General features: G+C 38.8%; 1 protein-coding gene across 1 annotated transcript in view; it reads left to right on the top strand.

The window, feature by feature from the left end:
• Positions 1–19,385, top strand: part of plxna1a (plexin A1a) — a 252,074-nt gene that overhangs the window by 148,017 nt on the left and 84,672 nt on the right. Inside the window, exon 9 of the mRNA XM_079802430.1 lies at positions 2,397–2,511. Within this exon, the coding sequence (XP_079658556.1) occupies positions 2,397–2,511 (115 nt within the window). The remainder of the gene's footprint in view (positions 1–2,396; positions 2,512–19,385) is intronic.

Here is a 19,385-nt window from a genome sequence, read left to right as displayed (position 1 = left end):
AGTTGACAGATCAGTGTTGTTTGTGACGTGTCTGGCATTCTTATTTTTTTCACCTTGAGGTGCCAACTCTGTCAAATGTGGGCTCAGTCGTTAAATGTCTTAAACGAACAAATCATCAGCGTTGTTGATGTAAATGTCACTTTAAACTGTTGAATGTGAAGCTTTGCTCTTTGGCCGTTTACTGTGTGTGATAACTGAATGAATGGATTGTGTTTGTGTGTATGCGTCTTATCTTTCGGTTTCTTTTCCTTTGCTGTTTGATAAAAGCGTTGGTCTTTGATCTGTCTCAATCTCACATCACCTGGTCTTTGTCACCTCTGCTTGAAAGATGGAAAGAGAAGACATAAAAGAGGTAGATTTGTTTGAAAAACCATCTTGGTAATGGGGTGTAATGGACGGTTGCCGGGGCATGACACATCTCTGATTTGCATTTAAATACGTCATTAACAAACAACTAGTTGTTCAGTTCAGTTCCGTACACGCTGCATAGAATTTTTTGTTAATGCTGATGTCACTACATACATTATTTGGGAGGTAATTTGGTTGTAGAATGAGGTTATCACTCTTTGCTGCAGGGTGTTAGAGCATTGCTAGGCAGTTGCTAGGGTATTTAGGGTGTTATGTTTGGGTACTAAAGTGTTCTGAGTACAAGCGAATAATATGTTTATTTATTTATTAGGATAAACCTCTTGAGATGTACCATCTCGTTTTCGATGGGTCCCTAACATACAACGTAATAAAATCACAATGTAATAACAACAACAACAAATATACATATGTAAACAGGTGTAAATAATTATACACAACAGTGACCGCTTCAGTCCAACAGTCCACCTTAAAATAAGATGAAAAAAAAAATTTCCGAAATGATGTAATGGATCTAATGTCTGCAGGTATATTATTCCAGTGTATTTTATTAAACATAAAAGTTATTTTGCCTTTTTTTTTTGCACAAGGAACATAGAAAGAAGTCTGGGCAGAATGCATAACTTGGTCATTTAAAGAAAAGGGTACAAAGTAAAATTTAAACTTCTTACATGCAGAGATGGTCATTGGAGTGCATCATACTGTACATTGTACAATGATGAGTTAAAAAAAGAACATCCCATAACAAATCTGCAAAGTTTATTATATTCTGTATTAAGTGAAGCAAGATTTAATTTTGAAGCCATTTGATAAACATCACAATAATCGAGAGTTGGAAATATTAGTTGAGAATCAAGTTTCTTGTATGAAAAAAACACTTTCGAGATTGATGTAAACTACTAATTCCAAAGTTGACTTTGTGTAAAACTTGATTAATATGTGATTTGAAAGAAAGTTCAGAATCATTTAATAGTTTAATCGTTCTGATATTTAATAGTATCAAACTTATGCAAAGGAGTATCGTTTTGGATTTAAGTTTCTGTCTAGAACCAAAAATCATAATATAGGACTTGGTTTTATTAAGCACCAAAATATTATCCAAAAGCCAATCTTGTAAAATATTAAAATCATACTGAAGAGAAGCAGAATTAGATTTATATATGTGACCTATGCTGTCGCAATGAGAAAGTTTTCAAAAACGAGTTGTTGTTATTTTCACATTCTCTTTTAAAATCTACAAAATGATGTATGATTTGTTGGAATCTGACAAAAAGCCGCAAAGTCAATTTTGAGAAAAATCTAGTTTGTTTTCTGAAGGTTCCAAAACAAAATCACCTAGCGATCACACCTTATAATCTCTGGTAATAACACCAAATTTGCCACACAAAGATAATGTTTGCGTGAATACTCTTCATGACAGATATTTTGAATACTGTAATTCTGTGTATGTCTTTGTGCGCACGCGGATCTGTTAGTCAGCGCGAATAAGATCGTTTTCATGGACAAAGGAAAGGTACTCTCAAAAAGCATACAAATAAAGATACTTCTAGATGTTTACTTGCTATTTGGAGCATTGGGATTGCTAGACGAGGGCTTAATCTCAAAATCGAAATGTAAATTTTTCTCCTGTTTTGACTGCAGCTCGAAATTATCCCGTGCGCATTCCGACTCATTTTGCCAGCACGGGTCACATATGACAGTATCATCAAGTTGAACCTGACAATTTTAGAAAATGAATGGTATATTATTTACATAAATGGAAAAAAGAAGTGGTCCCAGTATTGAGCCTTGAGGCACACCTCATTGTTGAATCGAAAAATCTGATTTATTCCCATTCAGGACAGCACATTGTTTTCTATTATGCAGATATGAATTAAACCACATATAAATGTATTATAATTGTGCACAGTGCCAAATGCTGATGAAAGAGAAACCTGAGTATGTTGTGTGTAAATGTCATGGTTTAAAATAGAATGCATCCATGTGTAACTGGAATTAATAATTGAATAATACTCTCTTTCTCTTGATAGGTGTCTCACCTGTGTGAATGGCTCCTTTCCATGTCACTGGTGCAAATACCGACACATGTGCACCCACAATGCCAACGACTGCTCCTTCCAGGAGGGCCGCGTCAACATGTCTGAGGTCAGTATGTCTAATACAATGCATACATTTACATGCAACGCCCTTTCTGTGCACAGCTCTCTTTTATAATTACTTTTCATGTTTGCGACCCATCACCAAAAAATACAGGGGTGCAGATGCACACATGGGCGGTCATGTTCCATTTGCGAGCGTTGTTCTTTTCGCGCTGGCTTTGTGTGAGCAGCTGTTCTAAGGAGAGCGGCGCTGGATTAATGCACTTATAAACGGCACTGACTGAATGACTATGCAAATTGTATCGTGTTGTACATTTACAAATGCTACATTTGCATAAAAACCAATATCAATCACATCTCTCCCTCCTTTCCGTATATGAGCGCTGGAAGTGTGAGAGGCGGCGTTGCACGCGTACAGTGGGTTATGATTACCGACACACACGCGCATCAATCCTCCACATGCCCGTTCTCGACTGCCAAAGCCGTCTCAGGGGAGCATTTGTATCTCAAACCGTTTCGAGTCGACCAGGGGGCTTTTCATGCACTCTGCAGCTGTTAAACAGCGCTTTTGCCGTTGAGAGGGGCGTTTGGGTGTAATGTACATAAATGTTTACAATTTTACACGCAGCCTTATCGGTGTTCACTCCCAAACACCTTCCTGGTGTGCTGCAGTATCCACTTCCTTAAAATTAGTCGATCTTGAGGATTACAGCTCAATGCAGAGCCCCTGAATTCATTTGTATTGTGCACCCGAGTAGTTTAATTTAAGACTTATTTTATACACCTATTATTATTATTATTATTATTATTATTATAAAATAAATGAAATTCTTTAAATGTGCGATAGGCCTACCTTCATATTGACATTGAGTTAATCCATAGGACCTTTCATAACAGTATTTTTTCTCAGAATGATGCAGACATTTTCTTTTTCCTTTTATAGTATGCATGTATCGTTTATCTTTATATTTATGTTGATGTTTGCGCGGATTGTGAATAGAGTCAACGCTAAAGAGCATTTCTCATAGCAGTGAGCAGCAAAACGTCTTTAACCCCTTTATCCTTGACTATATTCATCATGGTATAATGGCCTCTATAGCCTTATTGATTTTGTAAAATGGTTACTGCATAATACAAATCATGGACACAATTTTTCATTAAAACATTATTTTATTAAGCAAATTCATTTTTTAAATCGCTCTGGTTAAAAGCATCTGTTGAATGAACGCATGTAAATGTAAATTCACTAAGTATCCTCCTTCCGCTAGAAAATTCTTTCTTTGACGGGTGATATTTTTGCTTAGATTGATTTGGACATTAGCTCGATGTCATTACATCACGACCTGAATTCAGAGTTCCTGTTGATTCAGTAGCCCAAACAGCTTCAGTGTGACCATGAAGAAGTTGCCATGACGTGTGTGTATAGACTAATAAACACTGGAAGAGATGCTCTTGACATGGAGGTTGATGGTATTTGGTGTTTATTGGGTGGAGGATGAAGGTGAGATAGTGGCAGGGTTTTGTGGGTGAAGGTGTGGAATTGAGGCAGGGAGTGATGGATAGGTGTTTCACGTCTGATATCTTCAGGTAGCGATGGTTAATAACTAGTGGTTGAAGTGAGATTTTTGGAGATTGCTTTTCATTATTCTCAGCAGCGGGGTCTCAAAAGCGAGTGAAGTGCCTACCTAGACAGCATCTCGGGAATCTTAGGGGCATTCTTGTGAGGACTACAAACATAAACATGAGGTTAACACCAGTGCTCATTCTATCTACTTCAGTTTTTACAGGTCATATCTATCTATCTATCTATCTATCTATCTATCTATCTATCTATCTATCTATCTATCTATCTATCTATCTATCTATCTATCTATCTATCTATCTATCTATCTATCTATCTATCTATCTATCTATCTATCTATCTATCTATCTGTCTGTCTGTCTGTCTGTCTGTCTGTCTGTCTGTCTGTCTGTCTGTCTGTCTGTCTGTCTGTCTGTCTGTCTGTCTGTCTGTCTGTCTGTCTGTCTGTCTGTCTGTCTGTCTGTCTGTCTGTCTGTCTGTCTGTCTGTCTGTCTGTCTGTCTGTCTGTCTGTCTGTCTGTCTGTCATGCAATTCACCATCCATCCGCCCAGTCTGTCTGTCTGTTATTTATTCTATCCATCCATCCATCCATCCATCCATCCATCCACCTGTCTGTCTGTTTGTCTGTCGTTCCCTCTGTTGTTCATTCTGTCTGTCTGTCGTTTATTCCATCCATCCGTCCGTCCGTCCGTCCGTCCGTCCGTCCGTCCGTCCGTCTGTCTGTCTGTCTGTCTGTCTGTCTGTCTGTCTGTCTGTCTGTCTGTCTGTCTGTCTGTCTATCTATCTATCTATCTATCTATCTATCTATCTATCTATCTATCTATCTATCTATCTATCATGCAATTCACCATCCATCCACCCTGTCAGTCTGTCTGTCTGTCTGTCATTCATTCATTCCATCCATCCATCCATCCATCCATCCATCCATCCATCCATCCATCCATCCATCCATCCATCCATCCATCCATCCATCCATCCATCCATCCATCCATCCATCCATCCACCTGTCTGTCTGTCTGTCATTCCTTCTGTTTTTAAGATCTATCTATCTATCTATCTATCTATCTATCTATCTATCTATCTATCTATCTATCTATCTATCTATCTATCTATCTATCTATCTATCTATCTATCTATCTATCTATCTATCTATCTATCTATCTATCTATCTATCTATCTATCTATCTATCTATCTATCTATCTATCTATCTATCTATCTATCTATCTATCTATCTATCTATCTATCTATATCTATCATGCAATCCATCCATCCATCCATCCATCCACAGTTCCCACAAATAAAACTGCAAATACAGTTCCCACAATCCCTTTCCAAATAACTTTATCTCTGTCATTATTACAGCTCAGTCCGTGAACAACCATACCTTAAAAAGTAGCCAAACATCCTCTCTGAGACATGAAAGATAAACCGTTCAGTCACCGATTGTAATGAGTCACATTTGCAAATCAAATGTATATAAATCAACATTTGCCTGACAGCGGATAAACAGAGGAACACATTAAATTTGACCAGGCGGAAAATTGCTTCAGTAAGCCACACTTGAGGAATCCACAAGGAGAAATAAACATACATATAAACAAACAAACAAATAGCACAGCTAACACATTTGTTCCAGCATTCATTATTTGTGAACCCAGCTGTCGGCCAGTAGCTCATTTAGTCACACTTGGACAGCGGTTTTGCCCTTTGCTGGTGCCAAAAATGCCCAAGCATTTCACAGATCCGCGCAGAAGGTCGTGCAGAGCCAGAATATTTAAATGTGTCGGTGTACACCAACAAAATGGTGGGGTCGGCGTACACCACACTGTTCTCTGTTTCCAGCCTATATAGCATTTGTTGTCACGCTGACATGCTCATAGTGTGCCCACATTGATTGTCCGTAAATGGACCAGAGAGACTGATTGAAAGCTGCTGACCCACCTTGGGAACTCAACATTGCTGAAGTATCTTTTGGTTTTCTCTTGCGTCTCTTTCATCCAAACCCTATTGAGTCACAGCCTGCCCAGTCCATAAGCGTAATGAATGGAGTTTGTTTTAAGGATGATGAAACTGGTGTTACGGCTGCGTTCTCTCCCTCATTTGAGACTCATTAGTGTGCGTCTCCGATGAGACAAATGGGGGTTTGGATAAATAAGTCATAGGGTGGTATATCACCAAGGAACTCCTCGATGCCCCCGCGGGAACTGTATGATTCAGTAATGCTCTGCCTTGTGTTTGCTCTTATAAACAAAGACATGTCACCCAAGATAATAGCAGGAAAAGCATTGCGGGGGTGTTTGTCCTCAGCCGGGTGCATATGTGATTTTAAGACTTGTAGTGTATGTAGGACAGTATAGGCTATAGCTCTCATAATTCATACGGAGCTGTTAGCATTAAAAGCTTTCAGCTCAAAGCTATTGTATTGTTGTTTGGTAATAAAATAACTCGGCTTCTTGCAAATATTTTATCCGTAGCATTTCAAAAGCTTTTCGGCATGGTGCGAGTACATAAGACTGTAATATAGTTGTCTACAAGATGATAATTCAAAGAAAGCCCGCACAGACACCAAAAACAAAGTTGTTCTTTTGTCTTCTTGAAAGAAGGATATATTCTCAGGCGTTTACAGCCTCAGTTCTAATCAGTATAACTAATACACTGCTGCCAAATATGGAAACTGCACAAACCGTCCTTTTTATCAGGACGTCCATCGTGTTTATACTTTCTTCCTTTTCGCTTTGAGGGACTTAATTAAAAATGATAATACATTTAGATTTCACTTCTGTTTGTCACGAGAGCCCATAATTACCTTTTTAGATCCTTCACAATGTCTACAGACGCTACACTGAAACGTTATTGCTTTGTAAAAGTTTGAAAAAGAAGCTGGTTGAATAGCACCTTTTACCCCATTTCTGTATTTGTAATATAAAATGTATACTGTATATTTGGGTCATTGACAAATTAAGCTTCAAAAAGGTGTTTAAAAAAAAAAAATATATATATATATATATTGAAAAATTATGTAATGCATATGTTAAATAACATTTCAAAGTGTTTAAAGGGGTCATCGGATGCAACATTCACTTTTAGATGGTGTTTGCATATAAATGTGTCTTTGCAGTGTGTGGACACAACCACCCTACAATGATACAAATCCATTCACTCCTTTAATCCTCAAAAAGCATATTGCTCATGCTCCGCCCACAACTGCTGACGGATTGTCCCATATTAGCATATTTCCGCCCTCAGCTAGTTGTACACTTTCCGCCAAGGCAACACTTCACGTGTCTACACACACCACGGAAGAGAGGGGTGGGGTGAGCAGTAGCTCATTATCATTTAAAGAGACATGCACCAAAATGGGTTGCTGTGTAAAAAAGGTGTTTTTTTACACAAACATTTTAACCAAAATGTTTGAAAATGAGGAATTTTAATCAAAATATGTTATAGACTTTACATGAATACCCTAAAGAATCATACCAACTTGTGGAAAATGGGCATCCGATGACCCCTTTAAAATCTTTTTTTGACTGTTTTTATGTCAGGCGGTTCAACCAAATAGTTGTATGTACCATACTGTAGTTGTACCACCTGACATGGAAAGTGAACCAACCTACCCATACTTGAAATTAGCAGTTTTTACCAGTATTTAAGAGAGTGTTTCAAAGCTAAAATGATGCCGTAGTATTTAGTTTATAATTTTTTTATTATTAAGACTCCATTTTAAATAGTTTTCTTAGTCTGTTAATTTATTTGGACAGTTGCACCACCTGACATTTTGGGGGTTTAAGATAACAAAAACATAAAAATAATATGTATTAGTTAAATGTACTAAAAATGAATTCAAACTAAATAGGTTTTATAGAACAAAGTGATATATGTCATGAATTTATCAAATTATTTTCAAATGAAATAATGCACTTGGACCACAAAAATGCACGTCATGTCATTAACCCATTGCTATTTTATATATATTTCAGTACAATTACGATTTCTTCATTGTAGCATTTATTTCCATGACAATTATGCACATTTTATATTACTGTAATGCACAAATAAATAACCCCATTCTCATTATTGTAACACAAAATAATGATATTTATGCAGATTTATGCTGTTTAACTTTAATGAGAATCTAATCAAAATCACCATTAAGAGTAATGAGAATTATTTAGGGATGAATGCGACTAATTGTCATGAAAATAATCTTGCAATAAAATAATAGTCCTTGAATAATCTTTATTTTTTTATGAACAATATAATTTTGTTTACTTTTGTGTGTGTGTGTGTGTGTGTGTGTGTGTGTGGTTTTTACTCTTAATTTTTATGTGAAATGTGACCTGGACATGTCTCATAGTTCAGATGAGAAATAACCAAGGCGTCCTAAACTTTCTACATGTCTAAACATAGTGCCATGTTCCATTTTGCAGCATTTTAGTACTCCATTATATAGGACGTGGTGCTTTTGTGTCAGACCTTATTTTAACTTTAGTCTGTATGCATGTCTTGTAAAGATCTTGAATCATTTCAATAAAACATACATCATATTCGATTCATAAACTACCTTCTTACAGGGGCCGCCATATATTCCTCACCCACCTTTGGCACTAAACTGAATTGCACTTGCACAGGTTCGATCTGGCCTTTGTTTTTTTATAGCATGTGGAGAGCAGAATCCACTTCTGGCATCCAAATTCCACCCAGCTCTGATTTACCGTCTGTCCCGTTTGGCTGTCAGGTGTTTCTTCATCCTTCTCTCTCTCTCTCTCTCTCTCTCTCTCTAAAATGTCTGCCCACCTCCCTGAAATACTCTGCAAAGTCCCGTCTCCTGTGCCTCTGATCCTGGGGACTGGCGGTGACAGAACTGCACTACAAACAGCCGAGGATGGAGCTCTGAGAAGCCGGTCTCTGGATCAGTATTCCAGCAGCCGTGCCAAGAACGCATGCCTCACCTCGTGTCATTTCAGTTCCTTGAGCTGCTCCATATCAAATGCCACCTTCATCGTACCCACTGCCTCATCCTCTCGGGATAACAACGATGAGGGTTCACTGTAATTAATCAATTAATCAGAAAGGCAATTAGCAGAAACGGGGACCCTGCCACGCACCCTCACCTTTGTTGTTTGATGCCGGTCCATCCCGCTGTGTTGCAAGTAGAGCTCAAAGCCCCCCGGTTCCCGTTCTCTCTGGCACTGGGGCTCTCGGAGGGATCTAAGGCTGCCACTGATCTGTGGCTTTAATTATTCAAAGTGTATTAAATCTTAATTTCCAGATGCCTCAGCGTCTGTCTGCCTAATGGAGACCGAAGATGAATTTTACATTCAGGAGTCAAGGAGATGGCGCGAGCACTCGCAAAGTCTTGGGTGGTGCCCAAGGATACGGGGCCAGGACCAGGTTTCTCATGCTGTTTTAACTCAGTCCAGTGCTACTGGGTTATTTTATTATTTTATTGTATTTGCTGAGAATGTAAAACCCTTTTGAGGATAGAAGATGAGGTTTCAGTAAATTGTTGTGTTGTCATCATTTGTTCGGATGCAAAAGGAAAACTGATTTTGCTTTCAGAGGTTAATCAGAGGTTAAGATGGATTTATAAAGCTGTTCCTGAGCAGTGCAACCAAAAAAGTTAGCTTTTTTTTTCAGGACAGCTTCCTAAACCTGGGAGAGTATGACGTAGACTATATACAAAGTCTGTGAAACGATCTGCTCAAGTGGTGCTTGCAAAGTTGGTTCCAATCGATTGGCTCAACTGACACAGTAAAACCGTCAACATTATTATTAACTGTGTGTTTGCAAATGCTTTAGAAGCCTTGGAAGCTGAAGCTTCTGATTATGCTAAGGGATGTTACATTTCCGACACATGCTTGAGGTTTTTGGCCAATCACAACACACTGGGTCCGCTGGGCAATCAGAGCACTCTGAGCTTTTCGGAAGGAGGGGCTTTGTAGAATTCTGCGCGAATTCTGTTAGAGACTGGGCATAGAGGTGCTGCAATAATGAGTATGCACATGACGTCACGTCACCATCGGCCCGGAGTGACTGCTGTTACGCCCACTGAGTGGCAAAAAGACTAAGAGGCATCATTGGTTTACAGAGTGAATGCCGAGCCTGGGCCTGGCTTAGCCATGGACCCCTTGGACATCCCTGTGCCCCCCTCCGGACCGAGGGAGGAGGACTTAATAATAGAGTGTTTTTCTTACTCAAACAACTGCTTTTTTTCTTGTAATAATAGCATATTATTAGCCAAAAAGAGTTGGCAAAAGATCCAGTCGGTATCTGTACTTGCGCTCGTCAAATGATTCAATTTCCTACGTGTTTTCGTGTCGGTGAGTAATGTAGCCAATCACGGACATGTTTGTTGATTTCCACAACGCAATGGCCAATCCCAGGTGTTGAAGTTAGAATCCACTCACCACTCAAGTTTTTGTCCAATGCTGAGTTCTGCACGTGCGCTAATCCTCTCTAAGTCTAGACATTATGTAAATAAGAGATTCATTATGTCATCAGCTTCACTGATTAATATAACGAAACTGTGCGAGATCGAGTGACCGATTTCAGTGATTATAAAGGAAGCGCTTTTTGCGAACTGCCTAGGTGATAAAAAAATTATCAATAGGCCTATATTCAGAATTTGAATAAAACGTTTGTTTTCCATTCTTTACAAGCGGCTACATACACGCTTCAATACATAGGCCCATCCGCATATAAATGCGGGATTTACTCTTGAAATTGTGATGACTGACAGTGATAAATATTTATGTATCGAAATCAGGCTCATATAAATGTCAGGAAACACGATTCCTGGCTGCATGTCAATATCCATGGATCACTAGATCTTTGGTAAGTTGTAAGGAACACTATATCGAGCCTAACCTTTTAAACTGATAACCGTTTCTTTTACTCACGTTTTCCCCTATTAAATCAAGTCATGCAGCAGCTCTTCTGCCACTCACTCCTGATTGTGTTCCGGTGGGAAAGTGACGTCAATGCATACCCTCTCTATATTTTTTTCAAATTTTTTTTTTAAATCTGCCGATTCCCACCCCTACTAGTCATCCAACAACCAATGTTGTGTTTTTTTTTTTTTTGGAATTAGTATTGATCACGATGCTCATTCAACAATCTGATTTTACTCATATTTGTTAAATTTTTTTATGTTTTTTGGTAAAATGATCTTAATTTCTTAATTTTCCATGGATGTCCATGTAATCACTTGCACGTTTTTTCAAGCATAACCACAGCCATTACAATTTTAAGCATCTCCAGTTTAATATTTTCGCAAAAATGACAAAGAAAGCGTTCAGTCCAAAGCAGGTGAACCCAAAGCTAGCCTATTCCTTAAGACTGATTAGTCTTTCAAAACACCCACTAACTATATGTTTCCCTAGTAGCAATTTGGAAATTGCTAATATAAAGTTTTGGTTTGTATTATGCCACATCTTGCTAAGTTTTGAGTGGCGCTCTATTTCCCAGCCCCATGTGGGCGGACACTCTAAAGCCCTTTTAGACTTCAAAGTCCCTTTCATTCAACAGCAGGCTCCTCTTAGAGTGGATGGATCCATGAGTTGTTTCCCCCTCACCGTTTGGCCCTTACTAGTCAACAAGCTCCAGACTGCCTAATTAGATGGCAGCTCAGTTCCTCATCTGTTACCCTGACGAGACTTTCCAAAATATGTAATTAAAATGCTACTAGGATTTAAAGATTTTTTGGTGATGCTGCCCTCAAATTGTTGATAGTAATTGGTTAGACATAATAACAGGCTTGTCAAAGTAATTTAGCAGCTCAGTCAATAGTGATACAGCATAAACGACCGGCTAAAGCAGTACTGTTGTTTCTATTATCCTAACAATGGCTGTGATGGTGTAACTGGAATGAACCTCAGAACTAAACTTTTAGGGTGGGAAGAACAATAGCACCACTTTAGTCAGCTCTGAATGGTACTGGAATTCATTTACCATTTGAAATGTCTTAATTTGGAGGCTTTTCTCTGCAAATATTGAGATATGTTTGATGAATTCAATTAATTAAGAGATGGTAGCCTGACAAGCCAGACCCACCTCAAGATGTTGGGTCTGGGAACTCACCATTGGCAGGGCTCAATCCGAGGGGCGGGATAAACAGTTGTCTTTCAGATTCCCTCTGCCGCAATAGGATAGCAACGAAGAAGGTGAATCGAGCTAGTTGATAGATTAAACTTTCGCCGTATCCGGTCGTCAAAACTCCAAATTCATCTTCTTTTCTTAAGAATTACTTCAGTGCCGTTCTTTGTTCTTTTCTCAAAGAAAAGCTGAACTCCAAGTCTTCCAGTTGCACCCAAAACCGATTCGAAAGACCGCTTTTCGCCAGCTTCTTTGTTTACAAGTAGCACGCGGAACCGCCGCAACTCTGCCTTCATTATGTTAAGCCCGCCCACCGACTCTATACACGATGTGATTGGCCTGATCAGAGCCTGATCAGAGTTTTCCAGCTCGCAAGCCAACGGAGAGTTGTTAGACGACCAAATTAGATTTGCTGCCGCTAGGGTGCGTCTAGATTTCTAGGCTAAAGAGATGGTACTCCAAGAATACTATGGTGGTACTATGGTATAAAACAGCTTTTTAGTATGTATGTGCTGTACAAAGAAGTACTGAATGATTATCATATTCACATTACCAGGTTACTTCTAGATATTTCAATACCACTGTGTAGAACATGTATAGAACATTCCTCTTTAATTTTTAAACCACAAAATTTGTTCCAATGCGATTTAAATCCAGGGAATGTGAACGGTCCATAGAAGTGGGCTACATTTGCTGTGTTTGCAGTGTGGGCTTTGCTTAAAGGTCCCATGGCATTAAATTATCATTTTATGAGGTTTTTCAACATTAATATGAGTTCCCCTAGCCTGAATATTGTCCCCAAGTGGATAGAAATGTTGATCGGTGTAAACCCGAGTTCTGGCTGTCTCTCTCTGCCTTTGAGAAAATGACAGGCCAGACGAGCCAATCCTGAAGTCTCCTGGTTTGACGTCCAAGCAGGAGCGGTTTCCTCCCTTTCCCCCGCCCAGAGAATCTGGCACGCCCATGCAAACACTCCAGATCATGAACGTTACTTGTGAACGAGTGAACACTGGCAGTTTCTCAGTGTTTGGATGTACAAATGAAAACAGAAGTCTTTCTTCAGTTCCTTCTGATCTGTGATCATTGATTTCTTATGTGTAGCTTATTATTTATTATTTGTGGACACGCAGCGGCTTCTCTCTCTCCCGACAGAACAGTGTTTTCGTGTTTTCTATCTTGTGAGTCAGTGTTTTTGTACGTCCTTGTCGCGTCTATCTGTTCTAAAATGTGCATACAGTCTTTTCTGTTTAACATCAGCAGTCCCATCTTTAGAGATAAACTTCACGCACGCCGAAGCTCGGCCTCCAACATCCCCGACCCCCAGTACTGCATCTGGCCCACAGCGGAGGCACCAAACGCGGCGTGAGATTAAGCAGAAGGAGGGTAAGCGTGAGGGTATCCGGCTAGGCTAGCCAGCTTTCCCCACAATAAACTGGATTACATTCGATTACAGCTGTTGTGTCTTTGTTTGCGCTGTGTAACGTTACTCAATGCGCGTCAATGACGCTATTCATATGATTGGAACATATCTAGAAATAATGCTATACTCAACACTTACTAACTCGTTCATCTCGCTGTAATGGTACATTGCATGTGTTACAAAGTTGGTAGAATAATGATGAAGAGGACTCGGTGTGACTGGGACTCGTGTTTATTCAGAACTCTCAGATACAAACACAATAAACTCGCGCTGACTGACAGCGCTCTCATAACTCAGTAGTTACTATAAATAACTTTGTTAGCAATCGCTTCGTCTCCGTGATGTCCGGTTCGCAAACGAATCATTCTTTTGAATCGGTTCTTTTTAGTGAACCGAACCAGTTCACCAAATCGGACTGAATCGTTCTAAACGGTTCGCGTCTCGAGTCAGCGCCGCTGATCCATAATTTACTAAAGTTACTAACTTTCTGACATGAGTGACAGCCCCTCCGACTAGAAATAAACTAATAACCTGAAGTATATGCTAGTAACTACAACAGCTCACCCTGAACTGAGACATGCTGAGAGAACTGATGAGAAGTGAACACAGGTCCATCCGTCTCTCTGGCAGACTCGTGCCTGCTCGTGCCTCGTTAAACCACGCCCCCTCCGCTCATTTAAAATGCAAAGATGTCAGCCAATCACAACAGTGGGCGTTTTTGCTGAAGTCTCACAGCAGACACGCCTCTTGAAGCAGGGCATTCAGCCACAGGGCAAACAGCAGTATAGAAAAAATGCCTTTTATTTCTAAATTATGACATTTTATGATGTAAAAATCATACTAATAATATAAGTACACCTCAGAAAACACTATAAAATAATAGAAAAATGCCATGCCATGGGACCTTTAACGCTCCATGAGCAGCGTCTCTTCATCGCCCCACAGGTTCTTTCAGACTGAGAGAGAAGTAGAGAATGTGAGAGAACGAGGAAGAAAAGAGCAGCAGATATCATGTTTTGCTTGCAGGAGCATTGCTAGAGGCAGCAGTTGAGCAAAACAAACAGCAGACTAGCAGAGCAGTGCTGCCAGATACCAGAGCCAAAAAACAGCCCTCCTCTTTCCCTCAGCACGGCTTCCCAACAATACTATACTGCATCTCTCTGCGTTTACATGTCCATTTCATATCAAACGTTAGCTGCGGGTCAATTTGAAATGTTATTCTAATTACATGATGTGCTGATTGATTCATTGAATCAATGAATACATATATTTCAGTGTTTGCTAAGAAAAGCCCCCAGATTAAGAGATTAGCACATAGTGTGCATGCACATAGTCATAGTCATATGAGTGTAACAATTCTTTTTCATCAAATTTTAACAATATTGTAATAAAGTTTTTTATGAAGGAAGGAACGAGGCGGGAACCGACGAACGTTCAATTTCTTTAATAAAGAAATAAACACCAAAATGAAAGTAAAAACAGCAGCCTCCACACGGTCAACTGCCGCACACACATAATAATACATAAACCAAACAAAACATAAAGTCCAGGGCTGGTCATCTTGCGTCCTTCACTGTCGTCGCTCCTCCTTTTATGCTTCCGAGCTCCTCAGTGAGAGGATTCGAGACCGGTGTGACGTGCAGGTGACACTCTCTCATGGCTCTTCTCTGCCCTGCTTGTCACAAATATAACAAGATATATATTCACTATTTACGATGATAAGCTCCTAATTTACTGCTTATTAATAGTTAGTAAGGTCGTTTTTGTAGCGTAAGCATACCTATTGACAATGATTAAGGGATGTAGAATAAAGTCATGCAGAATAAAGCATTAATATGTGCTTTATAAGTACTAATAAACAGACAATATCCTAGTAATATGCATGCTAATAAGCAACTACTTAATTGTGAGAATTGACCGTTTTGCTAAGACCCATCCCCATTAGTTACTGTTGCAATGTCCGACCAGCCATGGCGCTCTCACACCACACCACACACGTTCTCACGTAGAGAAAATACATTGCGGAGCAAAGAGGACACTGACAACACGCCGACAGACAGGACAGAGCAAGTTACTTTTGAAATGAAACAAAGTCTAAACTTTGAAATTGTCATTTTTTAAAAAGACATTTAAACAATAAATAGCGTTTTGTGGCTCTTTAATGTGTCGTGATCTCTGTAGCGCCTCAGTTAAAGCTGCTCGTGGACCGATTATCTCTTCCTTCTAGTTCATTGATAAGCCTCAAATTAACATGAATGAACACTAAAAGAAATGTTGTTTCAACCGCGGAAAAATGTCAGTACACACCGTTTTTTCCAAGTTCAAGTCCACCGACGTACTAATGCTGCCTTCACGTGCTATCGGAAATTTCCTAATTCCCACTTTAGAAGTCGTGATTACGAGCTTGTTGCATTCAAGTGCTTTGTTGTCGGAGTGAACAGGAATCATGGTGGACACCAGGTTATTCTTGCCTATTTATTGGGAAAATCTTATTAAAACCATCATCATTTGTAGTCTCCATGCACCGACCACCATAAACATTCCACATAGTCCGCTTTCTGCTGATTCTGTAATTTCAGTCAAATGCAGGCTATTTTCGCTGTGTACCAAACATACAATACACTTCATATGATTACTCACATGTAAATATGTACTACGTTAATGTCAAGACAAGACGACCAAGCTGTTTTGGTCCTGCACTGGACACAGCAGTCCAGTTCTCCCCGCCACCATGTTTAAAGCTTATGACACGCCCATCTCGGGAATTGGGGTATCAAAATTATTTCCGAACTTCCCAGTGGTAAACACGACATCAGAGGGCGTTCATGTGCAATTTTTACCTAGGAAACTCGTATTTACGATAATTCCGATAGCACGTGAAGGCAGCATAACTCTCCTGACTGCTTTATCGGACAAAACGGAAGATTTGGCGATGTGATTGGTCAGATCGCCTGTCAATCAAACTTGCTGCGAAGGGTGAATCGAACCCTGTAATAGTGTTACAAATAAAATTACCTTACAATTTAATTTACCTAACAATTTAAAATAGGGTGACAATTTAATGAAAAAGAATGGTTACACTTTAATATTTTTTGTATATGTTTTTTTTTTGTACTTACGGTTAGGGTTTGGTTTAGGGTTAGTTACTTGTAATTATGCATAATGTACTGGTATACTATAGTAAATACATGTAGTAATGTGTAACTACGTCACCTTAAAATAGTGTTACCAAAAGAATATACATTGTTCATATCAATATAAATGATTAAATATCATTATTCTTTGTATTCATTATTCTTTTGAATTTAATTTGCAACCGTTATATGTAGCCAAGTCATATTTTATTTATTTTATTTTATTTTGGTTTATTTTTATTATTTTTTATTTTATTTATTTTATTAAATATATATATATATATATCATTTGGTTATGAGAATACCATTAACTTGACAAATTCTCAGATATATGCAAATTCCGTGCATGCATTTAAAGGTCCCGTTTTTCGTGTTTTTTAGAAGCTTTGATTGTGTTTACAGTGTGCAATATAACATGTGTTCATGTTTCGCGTGTAAAAAAACACAGTATTTTTCACACAATTTACTTATCTGTATACTGCTGTTTTCACTGTCCTCAAAATGGCTTGAAAGATTTCCCTGTTCTATGAAGTCCCTCCTTCAGAAATACGTAACGAGTTCTGATTGTGCCAGCGGTTCCCGTGTTGTGATTCGACAGCAGCTTAGGGCACGCAGAGCGCACGTTATCGGAAAGGTCACGCCTCTTACCATAACGGGGATGCATGCGCTCAATGATCTCTAAGTACAGCGTCCCTGGGAAAGCCAAACAAAGGTGACTTGACTCCGGGATGAAAATAACATTGTCTCGACGACATGGCAACAAACAAACTATACGAACTCAACCGAACGCAACACTTCCTATTCTCCACGCGGGAGCAACAAGACCACGCCCCCTTTTTCGTGTGTTCTTGTGGGCGGAGGTTAGTCGACACACTGCTCTACTGACGTAATTAAAGCAGGAAATACCAGGATGTAGTCCTAACCAGCCGTTCGCTGTAGGCTTTGAAAGGGAACTTCTGTTAAATAAAATATCTCGCTTGGTATTGAACTTTGAGCTTTATAATTTTACAGGTATTATAAATGCTCTAACAGCAACATTACACACTAACTAAAGTTTGAAAAATGGGATCACGAAGAACAGGACCTTTAAAATGCAGTACAGTACCGTGTTAAATATTGCACCGGAAAGTGCAGTCAGATGGATTTGAAGTTTTCTAACTTGAACATGTGAGTTTGCTCCGAGCTCATTCCCACTATGATTCAGCGCTGTGGGGGCGCACACTGCATGATAACCTGGATTCCCGGCTCACCGGAGCCGCAGTCATTTCAAAGCAAATAAAGGCAGTAAGGAGAAGAAAACGTGAAACACTTCAAAGGAATCCCCGCGGTACACCATTATTCCATTGTGCTCAGCAAGTGTGCCATCTGATCTGCTCTTTCAACCCTGTTTTGACACCTGTCAGGGTACTTAATAAAATAGTTTCCCACGTTTGCTCTTTGCTCTTTTTTTCCCATTTTGCTTTAGCTCTTGTACTTTCTTACAGTCTGAGTACTATTGTGGTACCACGGTGATGATATCTGATGGAAATCCTATAATACATTGAGATTACCATATTAATGTACCATGATATTGACATGGTACTACAAAGTAATACCAAAAAAAACCCCCATTGAATTATACTATGCACAAAAAAGCATATAATGTTACTTTTTTGTAAGTATCTCTTTTTTGTAAGTTTCTGTTTACAGGAAAAATACTCCTTAAATGCTGCCTTTTTCCTCTCCTCTCCTTTCCTTTCCTTTTTCTTTCTCGTTCCCTTTCAAACACAGATTTCCATTTTTCCATGGGGGAGGACTCATCTCTTCTAAAAGGCATCTCTTCCTTATCAGATGGTTGGAGCGTTTCATTAAATGTTTAGTTTACGGCTATCTGTTTTCCACCTGTGTGTTTTGATTGCCGAAACGAATGGCAGAGCCACAAGCAAAGAGTCTCTCAGCACCAGTCAGGTGGTTCAGCATTACCGATACCAGCTCCCGCTCTCCTCTGATTGGTTCTCATCCGCTCTTATCATCTCCCCTTTGCCTCACGCAGTTACGAGCTGAATAGACTTTGTTAAATGACACTGTGTCACGTTTGCAGATTATTTTCAGAATGAAGCCACACTAATCAGGGTAATTAGATTTCATGGCAGTTTGTTGAAAAGAAAACAAAACAAACAAACTTACAAACAAGCTGAGTGTGAAGGGATAGCAGAACTAATGATGAACTAATGATGCCAAAGCATTTGTCTTTGAAGATATGCCTAATTTTATGTCCCTTAGAAACTAAATGAAGCAGAATCAAATATACAGAGTGCCTCTTTAGTATGTAATATACTTTTTATTTTGTAACAATCATAATGTACACTGTACTGTCAATAACATGTCCAAGTAATTTTTCACCTCAAATGCAAAAGAAATACTTTTTTTTTTTTGCAATGCGGCATTCTATTATAAATACAGATATATATATATATATATATATATATATATATATATATATATATATATATATATATATATATATATATATATATATATATATATATATATATATATCTGTATTTATAATAAAATGCCGCATTGCAAAAAAAAAAGTATTTCTTTTCTTTATATATATATATATATATATATATATATATATATATACACTCACCTAAAGGATTATTAGGAACACCATACTAATACTGTGTTTGACCCCCTTTCGCCT

The sequence above is a fragment of the Gobio gobio genome (genome assembly GCF_949357685.1).
Source record: "Gobio gobio genome assembly, chromosome: 21".
NCBI classification, from domain to species: Eukaryota; Metazoa; Chordata; class Actinopteri; order Cypriniformes; family Gobionidae; genus Gobio; species Gobio gobio.
The sequence above is the reverse complement of the archived record's forward strand: the minus strand, read 5'-3'. Positions and strand labels throughout refer to the sequence as shown.